The sequence below is a fragment of the Scatophagus argus genome, chromosome 10 (assembly GCF_020382885.2).
Source record: "Scatophagus argus isolate fScaArg1 chromosome 10, fScaArg1.pri, whole genome shotgun sequence".
In the NCBI taxonomy this organism is placed as follows: domain Eukaryota; kingdom Metazoa; phylum Chordata; class Actinopteri; family Scatophagidae; genus Scatophagus; species Scatophagus argus.
The window spans coordinates 5,847,239-5,868,917 of NC_058502.1; the positions used below are offsets into that span (position 1 = coordinate 5,847,239).

General features: G+C 39.2%; 3 protein-coding genes across 3 annotated transcripts in view; 2 read left to right on the forward strand and 1 right to left on the reverse strand.

Annotated features, from left to right (window-relative positions):
• The first annotated feature begins 3,590 nt into the window (after nt 1-3,590).
• On the forward strand, nt 3,591-7,463 carry LOC124065977 (SLC35A4 upstream open reading frame protein-like). The gene is made up of 3 exons (XM_046401985.1): nt 3,591-3,709; nt 4,698-4,796; nt 4,968-7,463. Exons 1-3 carry the CDS (start codon nt 3,695-3,697, stop codon nt 5,163-5,165), a joined length of 312 nt encoding a protein of 103 aa, XP_046257941.1. The 5' UTR covers nt 3,591-3,694; the 3' UTR covers nt 5,166-7,463.
• cd74b (CD74 molecule, major histocompatibility complex, class II invariant chain b) lies at nt 7,410-12,345 on the reverse strand. Its single transcript, XM_046401983.1, has 8 exons — nt 12,190-12,345; nt 12,001-12,086; nt 10,517-10,686; nt 9,369-9,439; nt 8,995-9,013; nt 8,573-8,785; nt 8,221-8,271; nt 7,410-8,042 (listed from the first exon to the last, which is right to left on the reverse strand). Exons 2-7 carry the CDS (start codon nt 12,072-12,074, stop codon nt 8,228-8,230), a joined length of 591 nt encoding a protein of 196 aa, XP_046257939.1. The 5' UTR covers nt 12,075-12,086; nt 12,190-12,345; the 3' UTR covers nt 7,410-8,042; nt 8,221-8,227.
• Nucleotides 12,346-13,694: 1,349 nt separating this feature from the next.
• srbd1 (S1 RNA binding domain 1) overlaps nt 13,695-21,679 on the forward strand; it is a 44,528-nt gene continuing 36,543 nt past the window's right edge. Inside the window, exons 1-9 of the mRNA XM_046402121.1 lie at nt 13,695-13,837; nt 14,287-14,351; nt 14,553-14,970; nt 15,319-15,558; nt 15,879-16,045; nt 16,329-16,446; nt 16,549-16,687; nt 16,944-17,040; nt 17,243-17,429. Of these exons, the coding sequence (XP_046258077.1) occupies nt 14,287-14,351; nt 14,553-14,970; nt 15,319-15,558; nt 15,879-16,045; nt 16,329-16,446; nt 16,549-16,687; nt 16,944-17,040; nt 17,243-17,429 (1,431 nt within the window). The 5' untranslated portion in view covers nt 13,695-13,837. The remainder of the gene's footprint in view (nt 13,838-14,286; nt 14,352-14,552; nt 14,971-15,318; nt 15,559-15,878; nt 16,046-16,328; nt 16,447-16,548; nt 16,688-16,943; nt 17,041-17,242; nt 17,430-21,679) is intronic.

Sequence of the window (21,679 nt, forward strand, 5' to 3'; positions counted from 1 at the left end):
ATATTGTAAAATATAGAATAAGAAATGAGATGCCATGTGGGTATTTAGTTTCCAGGATGCAAATTGAGTGTTTATTTACAGGTGGCAAAGTATGGAGTTCAACCTCCGTCCAACTCAATTCAACAGTCAACACAACCTTGTGTTATAGTGGAAAAAGTGTATTCAGGCTTTTTCCTGAAAAAGAATGAAGTGACAACACTGCATCACTTGCCTTCCAGAAACACTTTAATATCAGATATATACTTCACATTCAGTAATGCTCTTTAGCTTTCAGTGCCTTAATCATCAGTGGAATAAACAGGAAAGAGTATAAAAGGATTAGCATTCTGCTCATTCGTGAAGTCAATATGCAGCATAGGAGCTTATCCACTCGAAGCCACGTCTCAGCATCGCAAGGTAAATCAGCTGGATACTGTGGAAGAGTTTTGTTTTGTTCGGTGGTTGAGTCTGAAACAATTGTGCATAGGCCTGTTAGATCAATTTTCTCACAGTCAATAATACTTGCTTTCTGGTCTGTTGTCTTAAAAGTCTGGAAAAATGTCTCTGATCATATGGGAGGTAAATATTTCCTAGATTTTCTCATTTGTCTGTCTGGTGAGATAAATAATCCGTATTTTAATTAATGTGGCATTGCATCTCATGTTTTCAAGCAGCACATGCATTTTCTGGCTGCTCATTATTCCATCTTAATAATGCTGAGTCATGCACATCAGTGAGGACTTCTCGAACATCCATCCTTCCTTCCACAAAGTCCACTTTCCACTCTCTTTCTGTCCTGTTGTACGCCGACCGCATTTCTCCCTGGTAGCTGAGCATATTGTATCAGCAGCCATGAGTGGAAATGCTGGCTGAATACTAAACACTGCGGTTAATGGGGGAACTTATCTGAACGTGGGCCAACTTAACCCACAAAAAACACCGAGCCACAATGAAAAGGCTTTCAGCACAACACTTTCAACGATCAACAAAATGTGTAGCCATGCACAACACAGTGAGTATCAGAATCTACACACAGGGATCATTTTATCTGCAACAACACACCACAACACGTGGCAGGATGCTGTGTAGCTCAGCAGAGCGGAGCACATAACAGAGCACAGATGACACTCCCGAGGCAGGCCACAGGTTATGAAACTATAACTCAGGGCAACATGGAGGCAATTTGTTTACACAGTCAGTGATTAAAAAAAAAAATTAAAGTCAATAATATTTCCTACTGGGTGCTTTTGCCTCACAGTGTGTCTCTTTTTATTTAAGAAAGAAGTGAGACTGACAGTCATACTAGCTTAAAGCCCTGTTAGATGAATATTTCTGTGTATATACAGTATTTATATATTATCACAAAGGGAGCACTGATGACAAGTGAATTCATATTATAGCACATTTGTGAACCAGGACGATGATGTTTCAGTTTACCTGCAGCACAGTATTTGTAAGTGGTTACTTTCTAATGACTGCCGATGAAGCCGAATTTATAGAAATTATGTTTATCACTGAAACTCACATTGCACTCAAGGTTGCTCATTAAAGCCACTTTCTTCTCCCTGCAGGTTCTTTGACACCTGCTTTTGCTGCTTTACTTCCCCATAAAAGAAATCATTTTCAGAAGAGAGTAAGATGTACTCAGTGGACTGATTACAGAGTAAATTTTGAATGTGTTCTCAAAGTCTACGGCAGAACAGATTAACTGCCTTTTATGTCCTGAAACTGATGTGCACAGGGCTTTCTTTTTGACATCCTTTGAATTATAATAGCTACATCTGCACAAACAGTCCTTGCAATTACTGTCCAGAGCATTGAAAAGGATATCTTTCATAATGTAAGATTAAAAATTCAGCTGAGCCTGTTGAATAATAGATGAAGCTCAAGTCATCTGTTGTTGTTTTGCTGTTCACAAATATAAACTTTTTTTCCAGTTTATTTTATTGTTTATTTTAAGCACCGATAGGTTGTTATCCCTCTTCTCAACTCAGACTGACAGTCCAAATATAAATCTGCTGTCTGCCCCTGCCGTTTATGGTGTATGAAAACCCATTTCCACAAAGAACATCACTGTGATGACTGCACCATAAGCTTCACTGACCTTTCCTTTACAGTGGCAGCCAAAGATTAGTCAGCCGAATATGCCTCAGCCAAAATCAATAACCCCCTAAACCATCAACAGCTATGAAGATCAGAGACACCTTACCTCCATCACTCCCTCCAGATCCTAAGAGTCTGCTGTCCAGGAGTGTGTGAGCTGTGTTTCCTCTCATGCAAAAGCGACCGGAAGAGATGAGGTTTGATTCCAGCTTGAACCAACCATTAAATATGTTGCTCCGTATCAGGTTGGTCCTGTAATAATCCTGATTAAGGCAAAGGTTAATGGACTAGCTGTCCTGCTGGGTGTGAGGATTAAATACTTCAAGAACCTCTAGAGTGACAAGGTGCTGCGGAAGAAACTGCCAAGTTCATTTATGTCTGGGCAAGATTAAGCTTTTAAAATTAGTCTTACGTATAGAGAACTTCACGTACAGTTTTCTGTTGTAGTGTGTGTCTGTCTATCTGGTCCTGTCGCTTTTTCAGACAGCAGTCACTCTTGTTCTCGGTTAAGTCCTTCCTCTCTCCATCTTCTCAGACTCTTTCTTGCTTCCTGTGACTCTAAGCTCTGCCATTTGTTCTCACTTTCACACTCTCTCTGGGAGTCGTACTTGCGACCTGTTGTCCAGGCTCTCAAAAGGGACTCATTCATTTTAACCTACAAGGCCCACAATGTTTTAAATACAAGTTTGTGTAAGCACTAAAACTGTGCAACTGTATTTCTGAGGGAAAATGCTCCTTTTTACACTTTAATCCCTCTAGTCTTTCCTCCTCCTTTATGCTGTGAGCTGTTGCAGTGAAAACAGTGCAGTTTTAACAGCTCTGTTCACTGAGTGTCTCATTACTTCTTGACACTCTATTCTTCTGTCTCACTAATTAATTACTCCCCATCTCACCCATTCTTTATCCCCCTCTCAGTGTCTCGTCAGCTGCGTTCTCTCACGTAGGCTTTCTAGCACCACTAAGTAAAAAAACTGAAGTCTGTACAGGCAAAGTTAATTAGCCTGATTCTTCTCAGCTCCCTCTTGGTTAGCTAAGGTGTTTGCAGATTTAATGTTTGAATATTAACGCTTTTGAGACACTAGTATTCTTTCTGAAACTCTGATGTTTTGATGCAGCACATGACCTCTTCAGTCATAGCAGGATAAACTGCATGATTTGTGACATTTTGCAATATGGTGGGAATACTGACTGCTTCCAAATGTGGGGGTGGATGGCAATACCACCAGTGTTGCAGAATCTGCTTTGCAAAACATGTAGCCACTATTAAACAACATCGAATTCTGTTATTTAACTCATGTAGCTGCCATGTTTGCTATCTCTGTATCATGTATATAAATTGGAACTTGACATTTAATCATTACAACCCTGAAACATTTTCCACACATGCAGTGGCATATATGTTATTTTATACTCCGAGCAAGACAGTCTTTTTAAAGCTTCTTTATCTTCATTTTGCCTGAAAGTTATTTGGGCAGAGCTAATCAACAGTGGAAGAAAGAAAATCTAAAACGTGGGGCTATTCCGGGAACAACCATTGGAGGGCAGTAGGGTTCATTTTCAACAAAGTCACAAGAAAAAGAAAAAGAGAGAGGTGTCAGGGTATTTCGACACTATGGCGGATGACAAGGTCGGTGTCTACAACTTTTACGCCAACTTAACATTTTAGATATGGCCTTACTCTGTGATTATAACAACTGGCCTCACTTACAGTGTCATTCAGCTGCCATCAATTAGCGCTAGTTGCTAAGGTTAGCTGGCGCAGGCTAGTCGTGTTTCTTAGCTTATCTTAGCGTCAGTGTGCGATAGTTGGCTAGTTATCTTAACCAGCTGTGTGAATGTCATTACGCTAAACTGATTAGGGGTGTTTTAAACACCTTTCTTTTCGTGCTGTGAACACAACAACTATGGACAAGCTAACTAAAAAGAGAGTGAACTGCTGAGCTAACTGCTCATCCAACGATAATTTAGCTTAGTCGTTTACAAGCTAATGTCAGCTAACTTAGTGAGGAGATTGAATTGTGCCTGTTAAAGGGTAGATCAAGGGTGAAATAAAATCTTACACCACTCGACAAAAATGCAAAAGGTGTAACATTAGCCTGACTCTCTTTGGAAAAATATTCCAACTTGGTGAATGAGTGATCAACCAGTCTCTGTCAGTGCGCTGAAATACCATGAAGTTGCACGAAGCCTTCTTGTGACATTGTAGATCTGTGTTTATTAACACCAGCACCATGTTGATTAGTATTGAGAAACTGTAGACCGGTGCTGTTTTCGTTAATGGTAACACCAGGTTGAAGCTAAATATGAACAGGGTGCTCTAAATGTTTTAATAACTGATAGATATGAAAAGAGGTGCGATATAAGCCCGAAAGCAACTTGTTGCTGCTTTGCAACCATTTTAAACTTGTATCCTGGTTGTCTGTTAACGTTAATGTAAATGATTTCTCCTTTACTTGATCTGCTGTGTTGTAATTCATGAGAACTAGCATTTCCTTGCATCTTATAATGTCGTTATTAGCACAATACATAAGTCACAGTGTTTTACTAAATGCGTTATGTTAAAGGAAAACCCTGGTCAGCACATTAGCCAGTTGTTTGTCTCTGTGTGTATGCAGAGTCCCCTCAGCCAGCTTAAGGACCTTGTGGAGCTGAAGGACCAGCTGGAAGACATTCAGAGACGAGTGGAGGATGAGATACAGGCTGGGGTTCCTCCGGTAAGGTTCGCACATACTCTAACATGTACATGCTCAGGTTACTGTGCCTGCATTTTGCTCACAGGCCACTCAGTTATTAAAACATATGAAAGCAGCTGGTATGCAGATGTAGATATAAAGTAATTGGTCAGAATACCATGTACCAGGTCTAATCTCTGCTTTCATCCTTAGGGAGGCAGTCTGCTGGCTTCTCCTTTCCTGAAGGGTTTTCTGGCTGGCTACATTGTTGCAAGGCTACGCTCTTCAGCACTGATGGGTGTTGCTGTAGGAACATGTACAGGAATCTATGTAGCACAAACTTATGCAGTTCCCAACATTGAAAACACAGTGAAAGACTACATACGCAACCTGAGAGGAGGAAGCAAGTAAGAAGAGAGGAAAAGTAAGAAGATAAGACATGACGGACATCTAGAAGAGGTTGCCGGTACAATTTCATATGGGAACAGATATGAATTTCAAATGTTAAAAAGCTTTCAGTTATTATTATTTTCACTTTCCACATGAGTAAATAGAAAAGTTCCAAAGTAGAAATCCAAATTACAGAGTAAGATGAAATGGTGATTCTTACCAAATTTCTTTTTCTGATTCAGTTGTAGCTCATTCATCTGAACTCTTGCTATATGAGTATTCAGAATGGCTTACTGAAATACATTTTTTTACAAAATCAGTATTTTACCATGCATGTGGAAAGCATTGCAATTCATTTAATTTAAACACTAGTGCAACATCAGCACATATTTCTTTCCAGTCTTTGAGATGTAACTAAGTTGCTGCCTGTAATAGAAACATTTTCGCTGCTGTAATTGATTTCTGACTTCAACCCTATCCTGCTTGAAACCTACAAAGAGATCAGCCTTTATCCTCATATGTAGGAAAGACATGTTTGGTCTTTTACCTGCTGTTGTAAGGAAGTTCTCTAGAGAGGAACGCACCTCCTCTGTTCTCTTTTTCAGATGGAAAGCGAGTATCCACCAAAGCACATAGAGTTTTGGTGGTTTACAAAGTTTGCCCTTGATTTGTGCCATGTATGTTCATTTATAGGCAGTATACATGTAAAGCATGTGAGTTTTAGAAATGTGTTGTCTTCTAGTGATCAGAAATCAGTTATAGCAGCCTTACTTTCTCAGGGGGTGAAGCGTGTAAAAACTGTCCCATCTCACATCTCATGGTGCTTTTCAGTGTAAAACTTGTCAAAACCCCTAAATGATTTTTGTTCCTTCTCACATTGTGGTCTGTGTGTCTGAGGTGTGGCGTGGTCTGTCTTCGCAGGCACAACAAACGCCATGAGTCTATAGGTCAATTTTTTCACTTGGTAAAATATTTTTGTTTTTAAATTACAATCCTGAAAAATAACTTGCACTTGCACAAAAATAAGGAAAAATTCTCCTGTAAATGTGTGTAATATTTCTCCATATATTTGACTCCACATTTCAGCCTGGAAATGCTTGAGAACACGGTGAATCCAATGAAAATTTTATGCTGAAATAAATTTGCTGTATAATTTCAGTTGCACTTGTGAGATTTAACAAAACACGGTAGCGTGTGTTGAATTATTTTATGTTTTAAAAATCAAATCTATATGTTAAGAGTGCCTACTCTGGTTTGGACTTGATATTGTCATCTCATGCCATGTGTGCAATAGCCATTCCTCATAGGAGTTGGCTGCCTATTTCATATGCTGGAAACCAGTTGAGCTTTTGCACTTGTATGAATTGTGGATGTGTAATCTTTCCATTTTTTTCTTGCAGCAATCAAGTATGTTTTTTATCCCAGAAATATCAAACTTGTCAAAGAACACTAGTGATATAGTGACCTTGTACTTATTTAAAATGCCATGTCTGCATTATTTTTTTCTGAGGTTTCTTAAGGTGTTTTTGTTAATTTGAGATTTAAACCCCAAAATAAGGTCTCTATTACATTAGCTGTCTGATGCCACAGAGCTGCACAAATTCAATATCGAAATGTGGTCTTTCACAGCAAGTGTCTGATTAAAGCCAAAATATACTGTTCATACTATTCATGTAAACCGTACAGCAATACACACATTTTAGAAAGTAAAACTATGTTTCTGCAACTTACTCAGCAATGTGTGAAACTAAAATTATGGAAAAAGAGAAAGAAATGTAAAACTACACTAAGATGGTTTGCACATGACCCCAACATGAATTATGCCAGGTAATGTGTTGGTGCTGGTGAAATTAAAAAGCCCTAATTATCACAGAAAGCCATAAGTCTGAGTTCATATTGAGGTTATCTTCATTTTAGTTTGGAAAGTTACTTAAAAAACTACATGTACTTGATTTTTTGCCAACTGGAAACTATGAACAGCTTGTGCCTATTGGCAGTCATTGTTTTGCTGTCTCTATTTTGCTTGCTTCTTATTTCTTTATTTCCTGCCCATTATGTGTTTGCATGTTTCCTCTTGGTTTTTGAATAGTCCCTTTCTTTAAAGATGTGCTGTGGAATTTAGACGGGTCTTTCGATGGTGCTTTATTTCACTGGCTAATCCGTCTTGCCTGTTGTGGGTTTTCGCTCCTGTACATCAATGCACAAGTATTCAACTTGACAGTTTTAAAGTTGCATTGTGACATTGTTGTAAGAAATCCACCAAACTGTCTTTAAGAGGTTTATTTGGGTTGATCAAATAAAAGTGGAAAATACAGTTTACAATTGTCTCATAACTGAAGTATTCTTGTTTCCTGATTGTTCCCAATTACGTGTCAGTATTTTTTAATCACAGTTTCCCTTCACTGCGGAAAGACTGGAAGGATACAAGCTAAACATTTAAGTGACCACATTGTTGACCTCAATTTTCTTGTTCTAAATTCAAGGGGCGGAGAATGAATCATGTTTTAATTGGCCAATATCCACTCTTCACAGAAATAAATATATGAATAATTAAAATAATTACAGTGTGCCCACACTTCATTGAATTGCCCCTTGGTCCTTTTTAGCAAACTGACATGGGACAGAATTTGAGTAACATTTAAGGACACCAAAGAAAAGAAATCCTTAACTTTTACTAGCCATACAAAAAAACCGAAGACTGCGTCACACTATACTGATAGGATGATAGCAAGCAGAGAAATGGTTATAATTTGGTAACTTTTCAGCAGTTTATGAAACCCCATTAGCTTATCAAGTACCACAGATAAAATGGTGATTATGAGTTGAAAAAGCTGTAGCAAAGTCACAATTGGGACATGATCAGCTGCTGGTCTCTTGAGGATATTTCATCAGCTTCAGCTTCAATAGAAAACATGAGGACACAATTATTTCAAAATTTAAGCAGCAATATAATGTACCTAATGTAAAAATATTTAAATATTCACTCTGACATAATGTCCATCTGAACCGAATTCTGACATGCAGTACTGCTTACAGGTAGTTCAGTGAGTTAGAGGAAAACCAAACGTGTACTCACCACAGTATTAGGCTTCAATGTCGGGCAGAGCCAACACTTTGCTCATGCCGCCTGCAAAGACAGAACCTTGACTGTCAACACTGTAGCTTCAATCAGGGTTTCAACATAACCAGTCTTTTAATAATAGAAATAATTTTAAAAATCAGCATCTGGATCAAAATTTGTACACAGTGATTAAACAATAATGGAATTAATTAAAATGAAAAGATTGATTAGATTGTGTTATTTAAATTCTAAATGTCGGCAAGTCTTCAGAAATTTAACCTGCTTGGTGGAGATGATAACATTTAACTTAAATAGTACATTGTAGAAAGCAAAAGTGTACTATGAGTGAAAACTTGTCATGTCTCACCAGCACGGACAGTTGTACTGCAACTGGCCGGTCCAGAGCGCAAGGATCCAGGGACCTGGATCCCATTGACTGGGTTCACACACCAGCAGTGATCCATGTGGCACTGCTGGGCCTTGTAGAAGCCACGCTCATCGCAGGAAGGGCGGAAACCTGGCACCTGCACGGCCTTCACACCTGCGGCCTCGAGCTGGCACTCAGTGGCCTGTCGGGCGGCTGGGAAATGAGAGGAGTTAAATCACGTCTGTCTTAGAGGAAACTTGAGGCGAGCAATGTCAGCTGAAACAATGTCAACATGAGGGAAGACGAGGTGACTGAAATTTGCTGAAATGTGCTGTAATTGTAATAATAAATTATAATCCAATGTCTTCTAGTGTGGAGATGATTAATTGAACATTGTGTACATACAGAACAGCCAGTTTTACCTTGGGTACTGGAAGCCTCCTGCAATACAATCAATGAAACAAAACAGAGAAGTTAGGAAAACGATGAAGACCACATCTAAAATTTTGATTTTTAAAATCAAACCATTAAATTCTGTCAGTATGCCTGTACCTCATCACAACTAGAGTCTCACTGATATAATGGCTTGACTGCAAATTATTGTCAGTATTAGTGCACTCTGATACTTCACAAAAAACTGCAGAGAAACACTAAAGATCCATTTGAGAGCACTGAAAAAAAATCTCTTTTCCTGTTTCACAAAACAAGTTTAAAGGATCCCTAAAAATGTTATGAGATTTTTTTTCAACTCAAATATCAATATTAGAATCAGGGATCCAGTATTAGACTATCTTACCTCATCCACAGTGTCATCCATCACCTCAGGCAAGGCGTTCATGGGCAAGTGCATCTGCATGGGCACAGACACTACAGACAGAAAGAGTAAAAGGATGTGAGTGAGTGAGTGAGTTGTAACGTAGTAATTCAGACTAAAGCTAAAGAAGACCACTTGACCACTTAAAGGAAGGAAAGGAAAGGAAAGTGACATATCTTGTCATTGGAGGGAACTCACTCCAACGAAATTTGTTCTCTGCATTTAACCCACCCAAGTGACGTGAACACACACAGCAAACCCGGGGCAGTGGGCGACCGCGTGCAGCGCCCGGGGAGCAGTGGGGGTTAGGTACCTTGCTCAAGGGTACCTCAGCCATGGACACCGGGACGGGGAATCGAACCAGCGATCCACCGGTTACGGGTCCGACACCCTAACCGCTGATCCACGACTGCCCTAGGGGTCAAGTGGTGTGGCCTAGAGGTTGGAAAAGCGGCTTGTGATCGGAGGGTCACCGGTTCAATTCCCCCACCGGACGGGCAGGAAAAATTTGGGTGTGGTGGAGTGATTAATGCCCCCCTCCCCCAATTAGCCGGCTGATGTGCCCTTGAGCAAGGCACTTAACCCCCAATATGCTCCCCGGGCGCTTGATGCTGCCCACTGCTCCTGTGTGTGTTTCACTGCATGTAATTTGCCGGGTGTTGCATGTGTGTGCTCAACTAAGGATGGGTCAAATGCAGAAGTCAAATTCAGTGTGTGTATGTAAAAATATATATACTGTCAATAAAGTTGATTCTTGACATAACTTGACTTGTTTTGGTGTTCTTCTTTCAAAAGGACCCAGATCAAAAAATAAATAAATAAAAAAAATTGTATGAATTGTAAATGCATGAAAATTAATGCCTTTTTTCCTTTAATCTGTTCTTATCTAAAAGTCACTTTAGATAAGAAAAAACAGGAACCATTTTATGCTTTATATATCCAGCACTAACATTAATGAGTAATATTTCAGGTCGCTGGGATTTTTCTGACATTTTATATTTTCTCACGCTGCTCATAAGGCAGCTGAGAAACGTAGCTTATCCTACTTTTGCAGCACAATAAATTCTTGTATATGCCAGCAGTGTCAGTACATCCCTCCCAATGTGAACTGAATATGGCCTCCTCCTCACCAGATCTCCCCCTTGACAGCTCGGCCTTCAGGTTGTTGCTCTGCTCCTCAAGAGACTTGATGTCACTTCTCTGGCTGAGGAGGAAGTAGGCAATCATGGCCTGGCCAGCAATCAGGACACAGGCCAACAGGGTGAAACCTGCCACCTTATAGGCCCGGGAGGAGCGGCCACTGGAGAGGAAGAGGAGCAAGAAGGAGGAAGGAGGTGAGGGACGTGGGAGTAGAGAAGGAGAGGAGAAACATGTATACTTTCAGAATCAGAATTGTCTTTATTGCCATGTAAGCGAAGAAGTTTCACATTACTAGGAATTTGTCTTGGTGATTGGTAGTAATGGGAAACCTCTTCACTTAATGACAATAAAGACAATCGGGGCATTTGTTGGACATTTATATACTAAAATGTATGTAATGAAACACCTGAACTATTCAAGGATCAGTATGTGCTTCACCTTCTCTGGCATTCTACCTGATAAATGATTTTCAAAGGGGGAAAATAACATCAGTAATTGATATCTGCCACCGAACATGAGGCAATGGGGACTAAATCTTAAAAGATTAATAGAGGTAGAAGAGGAGGTGAGGAAGCAGGAAAGAAAACAACATTACTGAGATACTTGGCTGAGAATTAGGGAAGTTCTTTAATGAGGAAACTCTGCCATGGTATGCAGCGTTCAGCGCAGATCACCTTTGAAATCAGCTGTTGCCAAGCAGAGACTCGGATGAAACTTTTGTGTCTGCTTTTAACCCTTTATAGCAGGCTTCTTTTTTAAATTCACACTAATTTAAATGCTGTGTTCACTCTGAGACTACTTTTAAAATCTCACCTCTTATATGTACATTCTTTATTTAACTGATTATAAAATCATTAAATATAGTTTCCCTATGCAGTGGTATTTACTCAAAAACAAAACGTCAAATTAAACAATAAATATAAATAAATAAATAAGAATTAAAACCCATTTAAGGACTTCTCTCTTGATTTTGTAAATTCTATCTACAACACAACATATTTTACAGTTTTTGGGCACATTTTGCTTGGTTTTCACGTGTTCTCCATTACTTTCTGTCCTACATGAATAGTGTGGATGGATTAGAAAAGTCTACTTGTTCACTACGATGGATAACACAAATCAGCCAATTTTGAAATATTTCTTCCTTGATTCTAATGGAGATAAATACAAAGTCAAAGGTTGAATGGAGGATAGAAAATGTGAATTAAAACAGCTGAAGCAGAGCACTGATTTACAAAACGGTTACCTGTAAATTAAAGTATACATGGTGGATGGATAAAGAATTTCCCTCCAGGGATTAATAAAGGAATTCTGATTCTGATTCTGATTCTGATTAAAACATGAATAATCACTCATATGGTTTGGTCCCACTGGTGCAACTAGAGCTAATTTGCTGGAAATGGTGAATTTCATGGGGACCAGCTTTTGTTGCTTTTGCTGAGACCCCATAACAAAGCACATACACAATGCTGACCTCTGTGGTGATGGCACGCCGATTACTGCCTGACCTCCAATGAGGGGCTGGGTTGGGGTCTCAGGGTCCGACATCTTGACGCAAACCTGTAAACACACACACGTACATACCCACCTGACTGTTTAAACACAATCTATGATGCTACACAAAACACACCAACACACACAACCACAGAAATTATAACCTTACCGTATTTCAGGAAGCTGCAAGCTGTTTCACAAATATCAGTGACAGACTTCAGTGAGATTTTTACCTTTAAGGCTGATGAAAGCCACAAGGAACTGAAAGCAACGGGGGGGAAGCCCACTAAATTAACAACCAAATTCTGACTGGATTTTTTTCAAACCGATTTTCTGATTGGTTCGTAATGCTGACGCATCATCTGTTACCAAGAGCAGACTGTAGCGCGAGAGCACTTGAAACGGCTGCTGAGATGTTACACCCTTTATATGCTTTTATGATTTTTAAATCTGTAATTAGTGACACGTTTATTAACAGAAAATAATGTGAAAAATATATAGTAATAACTAAAGACTGATTAAGTTTTGGTTACCTCTGTCATAGGTTACACGCTTAACACAGCACACTGAAAATACTTACTTCATTAATATTAATGTTAGTGTTTTAGTATTCCTTTTTCCATTTCAAGTAGTGCCATTATTTAGTGATTTATTTTTTGTTCATTTACAACCATGCTGAAATTTCGGCATTGTAGGACCCTGTTTGCTATAGAATTAATTAATAAATAATTGATAAATCCTGAAATTCCAACTTCTTGAATTTTGTTCTTGTGCATAATCCTCATTAAGAGTTATCAAGTTGTTACAGCATGTCATTAACATGTCAAATGCCATAATAATTATACAAAGGTGATCTGTAGTTTTTTTTTTGTTTTTTTTTTTTACCATCTATTCTTATTATAATTATGAATGTAAATATGGAAATTTTGTGCCCATGCTGTGCTTACAGACTTGTTTGTTCCAGTGACTTAAACTCGTTGAAACAAATTCATTACTGTAGATACAATTATGGTATTTCCCTTTTCCCATATATTCAAGAATGTGACACAGACTGGTTCAGGGTATTCTGCTCCTCCTCCTTCTCACAATATGCACATACAAAACAATTAATTATTGAACCAATTTTTTTTGTTTATCAGTTGTGAAGCAAAAGAAAGTTACAAGAGATGGAGATACAATGAAAATGTGATGTTTGAGAAGCAATTGCAGATTAAAGGAAGTGAAAGTCCAGATGGGGGATTTCAGTGAGACAGCTGAACAGCTGAACACAGTAGTCAAAAGCAATTTGCTTAAAATACAAACACAGTTTGTTTGTTGTTGTTTATTGCCTTCCTCACTTGACAGTTTCACTTTGCACCTTACTGTCTAATTTCGTTGTACAGGCAACCGTTCATTGACAATAAAGGTCTTGAATCTTGAATCTTGAATCTGGAGTTTCAGTTTTACAAAGGGATTGGCTTAAGTTATCGAAAGCTTCCCTGTCCTCTTGCAAAAATTAATTTGGTACAGGATAAACTGAATATTGTACAACGAGTGGGTGCTGTTTTTAAAATCCCTGCTGACATTGTCTTAAAGCGTCTTGAATTATGAAACCAAAATGTGAGGCATTTTTATTACGAATATGCTGTAATGCCTGCCTCCAGTCCAGCGGGGGCGGTAAGATACGCTAACTTGCCCAACAAAAGAGGAAGAAGAAGATTAAGTCGCACTATTGGATGATATCATTGGTTGAATCCATACTGTTGTAGGAAGAAGGCATCTCCAGTCAGCAACGATTTCTCACAGATAACCGACAAATAATTAAAGTATTTTCAAAGGTATGAAAGCTTAACTAGGTACTTAGTCTTAAGGCATGCTGATAAATAGTGTCTTCAGTGATTTTGCCATTTTGTCGTCCATTTTAACCAAGCTATCTTTGCTAGCGTCGGCATGAAGCGCCAAATTTGAAAAGACAGCTAACTTGAACCTGGTTATGATAGCTAGCAAACTTTGCAGGTTCATAGTTGATTCAGTAACATTGACGCTGCTGTTAAAGTTGGCACAGATAAAATGTTCTTGTTCTCTGTTTAACTATAATTTGCCAGGTAACAAGGTATAGCGTTAGCCGCTAACTTTCACAATTTCAACAACGCTAACGTTAAGACACTGGCCACAAGTTAACATCGTTAGTAATTTTTGTATTTATAATGTACGTTAGCTAAATTGTGTGATTTTTTTTAGTACTACTTTGATGAAACGCTGGCTTACTAAATACCTTATCTAACAGATGATACGAAAACCCCGAGCAACAACCGTCAAATCTGTAAACTACAGAGACATGGACTCAGACCTGTAAGTGACTTTCGTGAATTCATTGATTCACTTATTCACAACAGCCTATTGACTGATGTTCACTTTCACCTGAATTGTTGAGGTCTATCTTAATGCAAATGTGTGGAAATCATATAGAATTCATCAGAAAGAGCCAAATTGTTTTATCAGTTTTGTATGTAGAATCAGCTGATTTTACTAGTTGTTTCTACCCTATTGTAGGTCATTTTCCCACACACTGAGTAGTGAAGAAGATAATGACGAATGGAGGCCACCAGAGCCAAAGCCAAAGGCCCCTGGCAAGACTGGAGTTGATCCTGCAGATGCAGAAAAAAAAGCACCTGCTAAGAGAACTGTTAAAACAAATGAGCAAAAAGCACCTAAACAACCTAAAGCTCCCAGAGTGGCTAAGAATCCTAAGCCAAGGGCACCACGGAAACCTACAGCAGAGAACAAAAGGGTGGCAGCTAAAATCCTGAAGGATTTTGTGACACCTGGGTTAGCTGGAAGAAAGAGGAAAACAAATGATGTGGACAAAAAGGATGATAATGCTATAGAAGACAAAGGAGAAAAACAAACAGATTGTCCTGAGGGAGAAACAGCTGAAGAGAGTGGGCCAAGTATCAGAGTGAAGCAAGAGGTAAGACTGATGGCCGTTTATTGAGAGTATATTTGCATACACATGCATATACAAAAGAAGTAGAGTTGGCAACAAATATAACCACAGCTTTTTTAGTATAATTTACTCCCAGTTTATCAGTGAACTTAAAAAAATGTGTTACTGAACTGTGTACACAAAAATTGCTGCGTTGTATGAATCCAATTATTTTTGCTGTGTTGTCATTCTTTTTGGAACACTTTATGAAGACGGTAACACCTACACCTGATGTTACCTAAGTACATCTCTAGTCTCTGACATTTTTTTTAAATCCTTTTTTGGCTTTTTGGCTCATATCTTTCAATATTCCTTTCTTCTTTTATCTCGTAGAGGCTGTCATTTATTGTGTCAGAAGCCCATCAGACAGATGGATGGGGAGGTGAGGGGTCGTCACTTGCTAGGTTTGGAGCAAAGAAAGAGGAAGTGGAGGAGGATGATTTCACTTTTGATGAGCCCTGTCAAAAGAAACAGAAGACCACTGGTGCCTGCCTGGGAAAACCAGCTGCTGTACTATCATCAGAAGCCCAAGCTCTGACAAATGAACTCAATATGAGCTGGGACTTGATAGAGGTATTGTAGTATTTGTTGATGTGTTTTATGTGTGGGGAATGTGTCTTCCAGTCAGATTGTTAAAATGGTGTAGCCTGTGAACATTCCTCTCTTTCAGTGACTGGCTGACACACAATGCTGAAAGTTAGCAAAAGTTAGCAAGCTAACCTCAGTGGACACTAAGACACTTTTACCAGCATCAGAAGTAACCACACTGCAGACAGTTTTTTTGTCTTGAAAAAAATAGTAATTGGTGACCATATGGGCAGAGTCTTATTGCCTACTTGTCCATTTATGTATAGATATACAGTTTGAATATTTGTGTGTGTCCTTCCCCTAAGGTGCTGTCCACACTGACATGCGTGGAGCGATGGGTTTGTGCAAATATCATTATGCTGCTTCGTGAGGATAATACGGTACCCTTCATGGTGCGATACCGCAAGGACATGATTAACCACATGGATGCAGATGCTGTCAGAGATGTGCAGCTGGTTTATGAGGAGTTATGGTAGGCAAATGAAATATCTTAAAGTAAAAAAGAGACTTCTACGCATTATCATCCACTCATACTCCTACACTTGCATGAGCTAAGACACACTGGGTTCCGCATGACCTATTTAACATTGGCCACTAGATGATGCTAGTGGTCAAGGTTTGAGGTTTAAGGCCTGAATCTGTATCAGTTGAGTGGGATTGTTTTAAATGTGTCACTTTATCCTTTTGTGTGTATCTAATTTTACACTGTATATAATCTGTTTTTGTATATTGTGTATATACATTTTTTTCTTCAGCTCGCTGTCTAAGAAAACACAGTCTGTGATTCAGACCTTGAAGAAAGATGGGGTTTTGACATCTGAGCTGGAGCAAAACTTGAGGAGCTGCCGATCAGCTGATGAACTGGATCATGTGGTCAGAATCACATTTCATGCTAAAATAACATCAATCATTTGAATATCATTTGCACCTCTTCTTACCAAATATCTCATTCTGGTGCTTCTTTTGTCTTTATAGTATTCTCCCTATAAGAAAGGCAGTAAGCTGACGAAGGCTCGCAGGGCCAAAGCACTTGGCCTTGAGGCGGCCGCCACTGCACTGATAGAAACACCACACACTCTGGAATTAAGGTCATGGGTAAAACCTGGTACTGAAGGTAAGACTTCAACATGTACACACAAAATGAGCAGTTTGGTAAACATTAAATTATACATGAAAGGTTAACAGCACATTTGCACAGGAACATCCTGGACCTTTTAGCATTTTTATTGTGAGACTCATGAACTTGAATTAATCTAAAAGGTTACTTTGGGGTACTTTCTTTCAGCTTTGATTCAAATGGTTAAGATGTACAGCTTTAGACATATTCACAAATATTCATCAAGTAAATAATGTGTGTGTGTTTGTGTCAGGTCTATCATCAGTGGAAGAAGTGGCTACAGGGGTGGAGCACATCTTGGCTGATATGATCGCCAAAGACCCTGAGACACTGACCTACGTGAAAACACTGTGAGAATGTATCCACATGCACAATAAAGTGTTCAGTGTTTTGAGATTCCCATGGTGCTAATAATAATAATAATAATAATAATAATAATAATAATAATAATAATGATAATGATAATGATAATAATAATAATAATAATAATAATAATAATAATGATACGGTTCCCTTTTCTTGTTCCTGTCTTTCTCTGATGTGCTGTATTAGGTGTGAAAGCAGCTTTGTAACCCTCCAGTCTTCTGTGTCCAAGTCAGCGCTAAAGGAGAAAGAGCAGGAAAAATCTGTCCAAAGTCACAAAAAACCAGGGGCCCAGCAAAACAAAAGCAAGGATGTTGACAAGTTCCACCTCTACTTTGATTTCACCTGCAGCATCCAACGCATCCAGGCCCATCAGGTAACAAGAGAACTAAATCTTGTGCTGAAAGTGTACTTACGAGCCTCCTGTTTCTGAGTGAAACAAATAAATCAGCATATCCGGGGCAGTGGTAATGTCACGTATTACACAGAGATGTATGTGCAAGAGCAGACAATTTTACTTAGAAATTAGTAACTTTTTTTGTGGAGAAAATCATTAATCACTTAAAGTATGTTTTTAAGCTTATTAACATAATGACAGTCTTGAATACATTGCTTCAAGTCAGCATATTTAATTTAACTCTGCTAACATTCCCGCATTCCACTGTGCACCTTTTTTTTTTTTTTTTAAAAAACCTCCTAGCTGCATTAAAAATGCAGAACACATTTAACACAGCTAACAGCCTTCAGAAAATGCATATGAAATGAGTAAACATGAAAATAAACAATGCTACACTAGACATTTACGTTTACCTACATTGCATGTGTGTACTTGCATGCCCAATGCTCTCTCTTGCACGCACACACAAACGCATGCACAACATCTTGTTTTGTTTGCCATGTCTGTCTGCTTCATGTTTGCCATGTCAGTCGCAGTTAGCCTTCTCTGTGCCTCCATATTTACCCCTCCTGTGCCCTGCTCTGCCTCCTCTGCTCCCCCCTCTATCCCTCTAGTGACTAGTGGGTTACTCAGAGTTGGTCCCGGGCCTCATGTGTCACCACGGCTTCTGTCACCCGCTGCCTCTCTGCCACACCGCACTCTCTGGCAACCGCACTCTGCCCTACAGTCATGCAATCACATACACATACATGCCTGCACACACACTTGCTCACACACAAGCACACCCAGCAAGCCCCCTCATTCCCTCCTTTTAACATATGTGACATGTCCCCTGCCGACATGCCATTGGATTAGGAAGCTTTGATTGACAGGCGCTCTCCTGTAGTGACAGCTACTGCTGCTGGGCCCACAGGCGGATGCAAGGGTGGGGAGAGGGAGTGGGGCTGGTAAAGGGAGGGAGAGAATGAGCAGATGAGCGACGTTGAGCTGCGTCTGTCACTTATCTCTCTTGCTCTGGTCTGATCTGCCTCCTTCCCTCCCTCCCTCCCTCCGTCTTTTTTTCTGACTAAACCTCAACCCTCCAATCCACTCCGCACCTCCCCTTTTCCCTCTCCTCTCTAGCGTATGGGAGGCCTTTAATTCGATGACTCGCCTTTGTCACGGAGCGTTAATCCACAGGCTGCTGTGACCCTGGAAGCTGTCAGATTCCGGCTAAAATGAACCTTTTCTAGCCATCAAGTTGTCGGGAAGGGGGAGCAGGTGGGAGATGTGTTTTGACAGGAGGCATGTGTGTGAGCACACACTTGCCTGTTTGCTTTAGCACATTTTTATTAAGCCCCAGCTCTGGCAGTTTGTTAAAGGGAAAGGACAGGAAACTGTGTGAAAGAAGTGATTTAAAAAAAAAAATGTTAGAGTTCATATTGTGTAATAACTCCCCGTGGTGGTGAACAAAATTAAATAGAAAAGACATTACGTCCTTATTTTTTGAAGTTCACAAAGGATAAAATAATATGTGAAATTTGAATTGAGGTACTGGCAAGTTTTAAAGACATATGTTACATGTAAAGCCAGTAGTAAGGAAAAAGAAGGATTAAGCTACTTTATTTACTTTATTTGTTATTTCCTTGATTAATTTATTACTTAATTAGTCTATAAAATACTGCAAGTGATGTCATAAATATAGCCCAAACCTGAAGGCATTTATTTTGCAATCACAAAATTTACAAATTGCTGCAATTGTTTAGAACCTTAGAATATTTGGCATGTTTTTGGCAAAAAAACTGAAACAGTTAATCAATTCTCACTAGTAACTAATTAAACAACTAATCATTTGAGCCCAAGAAGTACTTTTTAAAAACAACTTTTATTAAGGAAACTTATGAAATGTAACAAGTCCACAGATGTATCCCTTCACAGAATACATTATCTAAAGTTATATAGAAAGCTCTGGTATTCAGGTTGTCTTAAGCCATTTGACATATCCGGTGGAGATGCTTAGCTCAGATTTAATTCCGTCAGATTTGATTTGAGGTCTTCTTCGAAGGGAACGCATTTACCTCATAGCTATTAGCAGCCGGTACACTCTTGTATGCCAGGGCGGATTTGTTGACTGTGCAGTGGGGTATTTTTAATGCGATTTGTGTTGTGATCAAATGGCAATTTAGCACTCCGGTCTGGGGCTCGCCTGCAGAGGAGCTTTGGTAAATGGAACTGTTTCATCAATTAAATACTCCTTTTTGATGGACAGGTGAAGAAAAACAAGTTTATTTACGCCGTCACCCCCATACACAAACACTCGGTTTATATATGTTTGTGTGCTGGACTTAACGCACGACTTGGAGAATGTGATAACTCTGTGATATAAAGCATAGGAAATTATCTAAAGATTTATAACAGTTATGTTTTTTTACCCGTTATGTTCATGAATGACTGCTTTCTCATTTTAAGAATAAGCCCCCACACACAAAAGCACACACACAGCATAGTTACAATTCTTCTGATTATTGAGTTTTGCTCCCTTTAATCCTGCTTCTAAATGGATTGATATGGAATGATATTGATGGAGATCTTCTATCATACAGGATCAGTGTATCATGCTGGACCATGAGCCCCTTCTGGTGACTGATATTTAGAGTCATTGTTTATCTGGAATTGTACTGTTTAGATTAGATTAGATTAGATTAGTTTACATTCCACATACTTTACCAGCTATTATTTATGCTATATATTTATAATATGTTTATAGTTGTTAATCAGGAACATTTTACACTCAGTTTTTAAGGGTTAATCTGCAAGCAGCTTTATTACAATGTTTTTCTACAAGTATATTTACCACTCCACCACCACCATGTACCACTGTACATGGTGCTGCATGTCTGTCAGCCAGGTCAAAAAGTGTACAAGTCTGCTGTGAATCTGTGTGTATCTGTTTGTTTATCCTCGATGTGTCGTATGGATAGATGTGTTGATGATAGTATTCCTCTGAAGAAAGGGTGAGACAGACAGAGAGAGGACAGTTGTTGGCTGACTGCCCTCCCTTGGGGGCTGGTGGAAGGATGAAGGGGCATCTAGGAAAGACAGTCTGTCTGGTCTTGTCAGAGTTTGGCCGGTACTTGGCAACATGTCACTTGTGGCCCGTCTAACACACAAGCACACGCTTCTCACTCTGCCTCACATCATCCATCCCTTCAGATCAACCTCTGTCTCTCACCAGTGACCCAGCTCAGGCAGAAACTGAGGACACAGATCACACAATTGTTGGAGACAGCCAGAGCTTTAAAATGTTGGTACATTAACCGTAGATGAATATTCATTTTTTTTTTTGTGTGTGTGTGTGTGTTTAAATTACAGATTGCAAAGAAGCTACATTTTAGGGTTAGTAGATTTGCAGCAGTGATCATGTTAACCATGAATCATAACATAGTGTGTAGACAGTCACATTTTTTTATTGTAATTTCTATTATCGCTCATGTATTAAGGTATTGTGACCAACAATGGAACATTTTTTTGGTGTCTGTGAAAACGCTGCTTTTTCAATGTTTTTCCTTTCTTAGTTTTAATTGATGATATATTGAATTTTTAGAATACTTGTTTGTCCCCACATTAACCAAACGCAGTGTGGTAGTTGTAGAAAGTAAATGAATCAGCGTGTAAAGCCTAACAGTCATGTAAAGCTGTATGTCATTCCTTATTACACAAAATGGTCTTCAAAGGATTGAACTTTGAACCCTGAGAACATGGATTTAATGAGGCACTTTTCTAAATAAGACTTCAATTTCACTCATGGGCTTTCCCAAATGTTGAAAGAATTCAGAAGCAAGTGTTTTGTAGCCCTCCATTTGACAGCATGTTAAACTTCAGTGCTTTGATGAAGATGGTTTGAGAAATCTCATCACAGTCCATGAGGCAGCCCAGGGCAGAAACATGCCAGCAGAAGAGAAATCTAACTTTTAATCATAATTCAAGTAAGCTCACCATGCCATTAGCTGTGTTTTATATTTGTATTTTTTTGTGTGTGTGTGTGTGTATGTTGCATACGGACACAGCACGTCCGAGGCTGCTTCTGAGTGGTAATGGTTGTGGCATCACATGTGTGGGTGTGTTTCGGGTGTAGGCCTTGCGGTCTCAGCGCTGATGGTGGCGTAGTGGTGGCATTTGTCAGCTCTCTTCTTCCGCTTGGTTTCCAGATTGATGTCTTGTTTCCTGGCCCTTTTCTGTGGTGGGCTAAA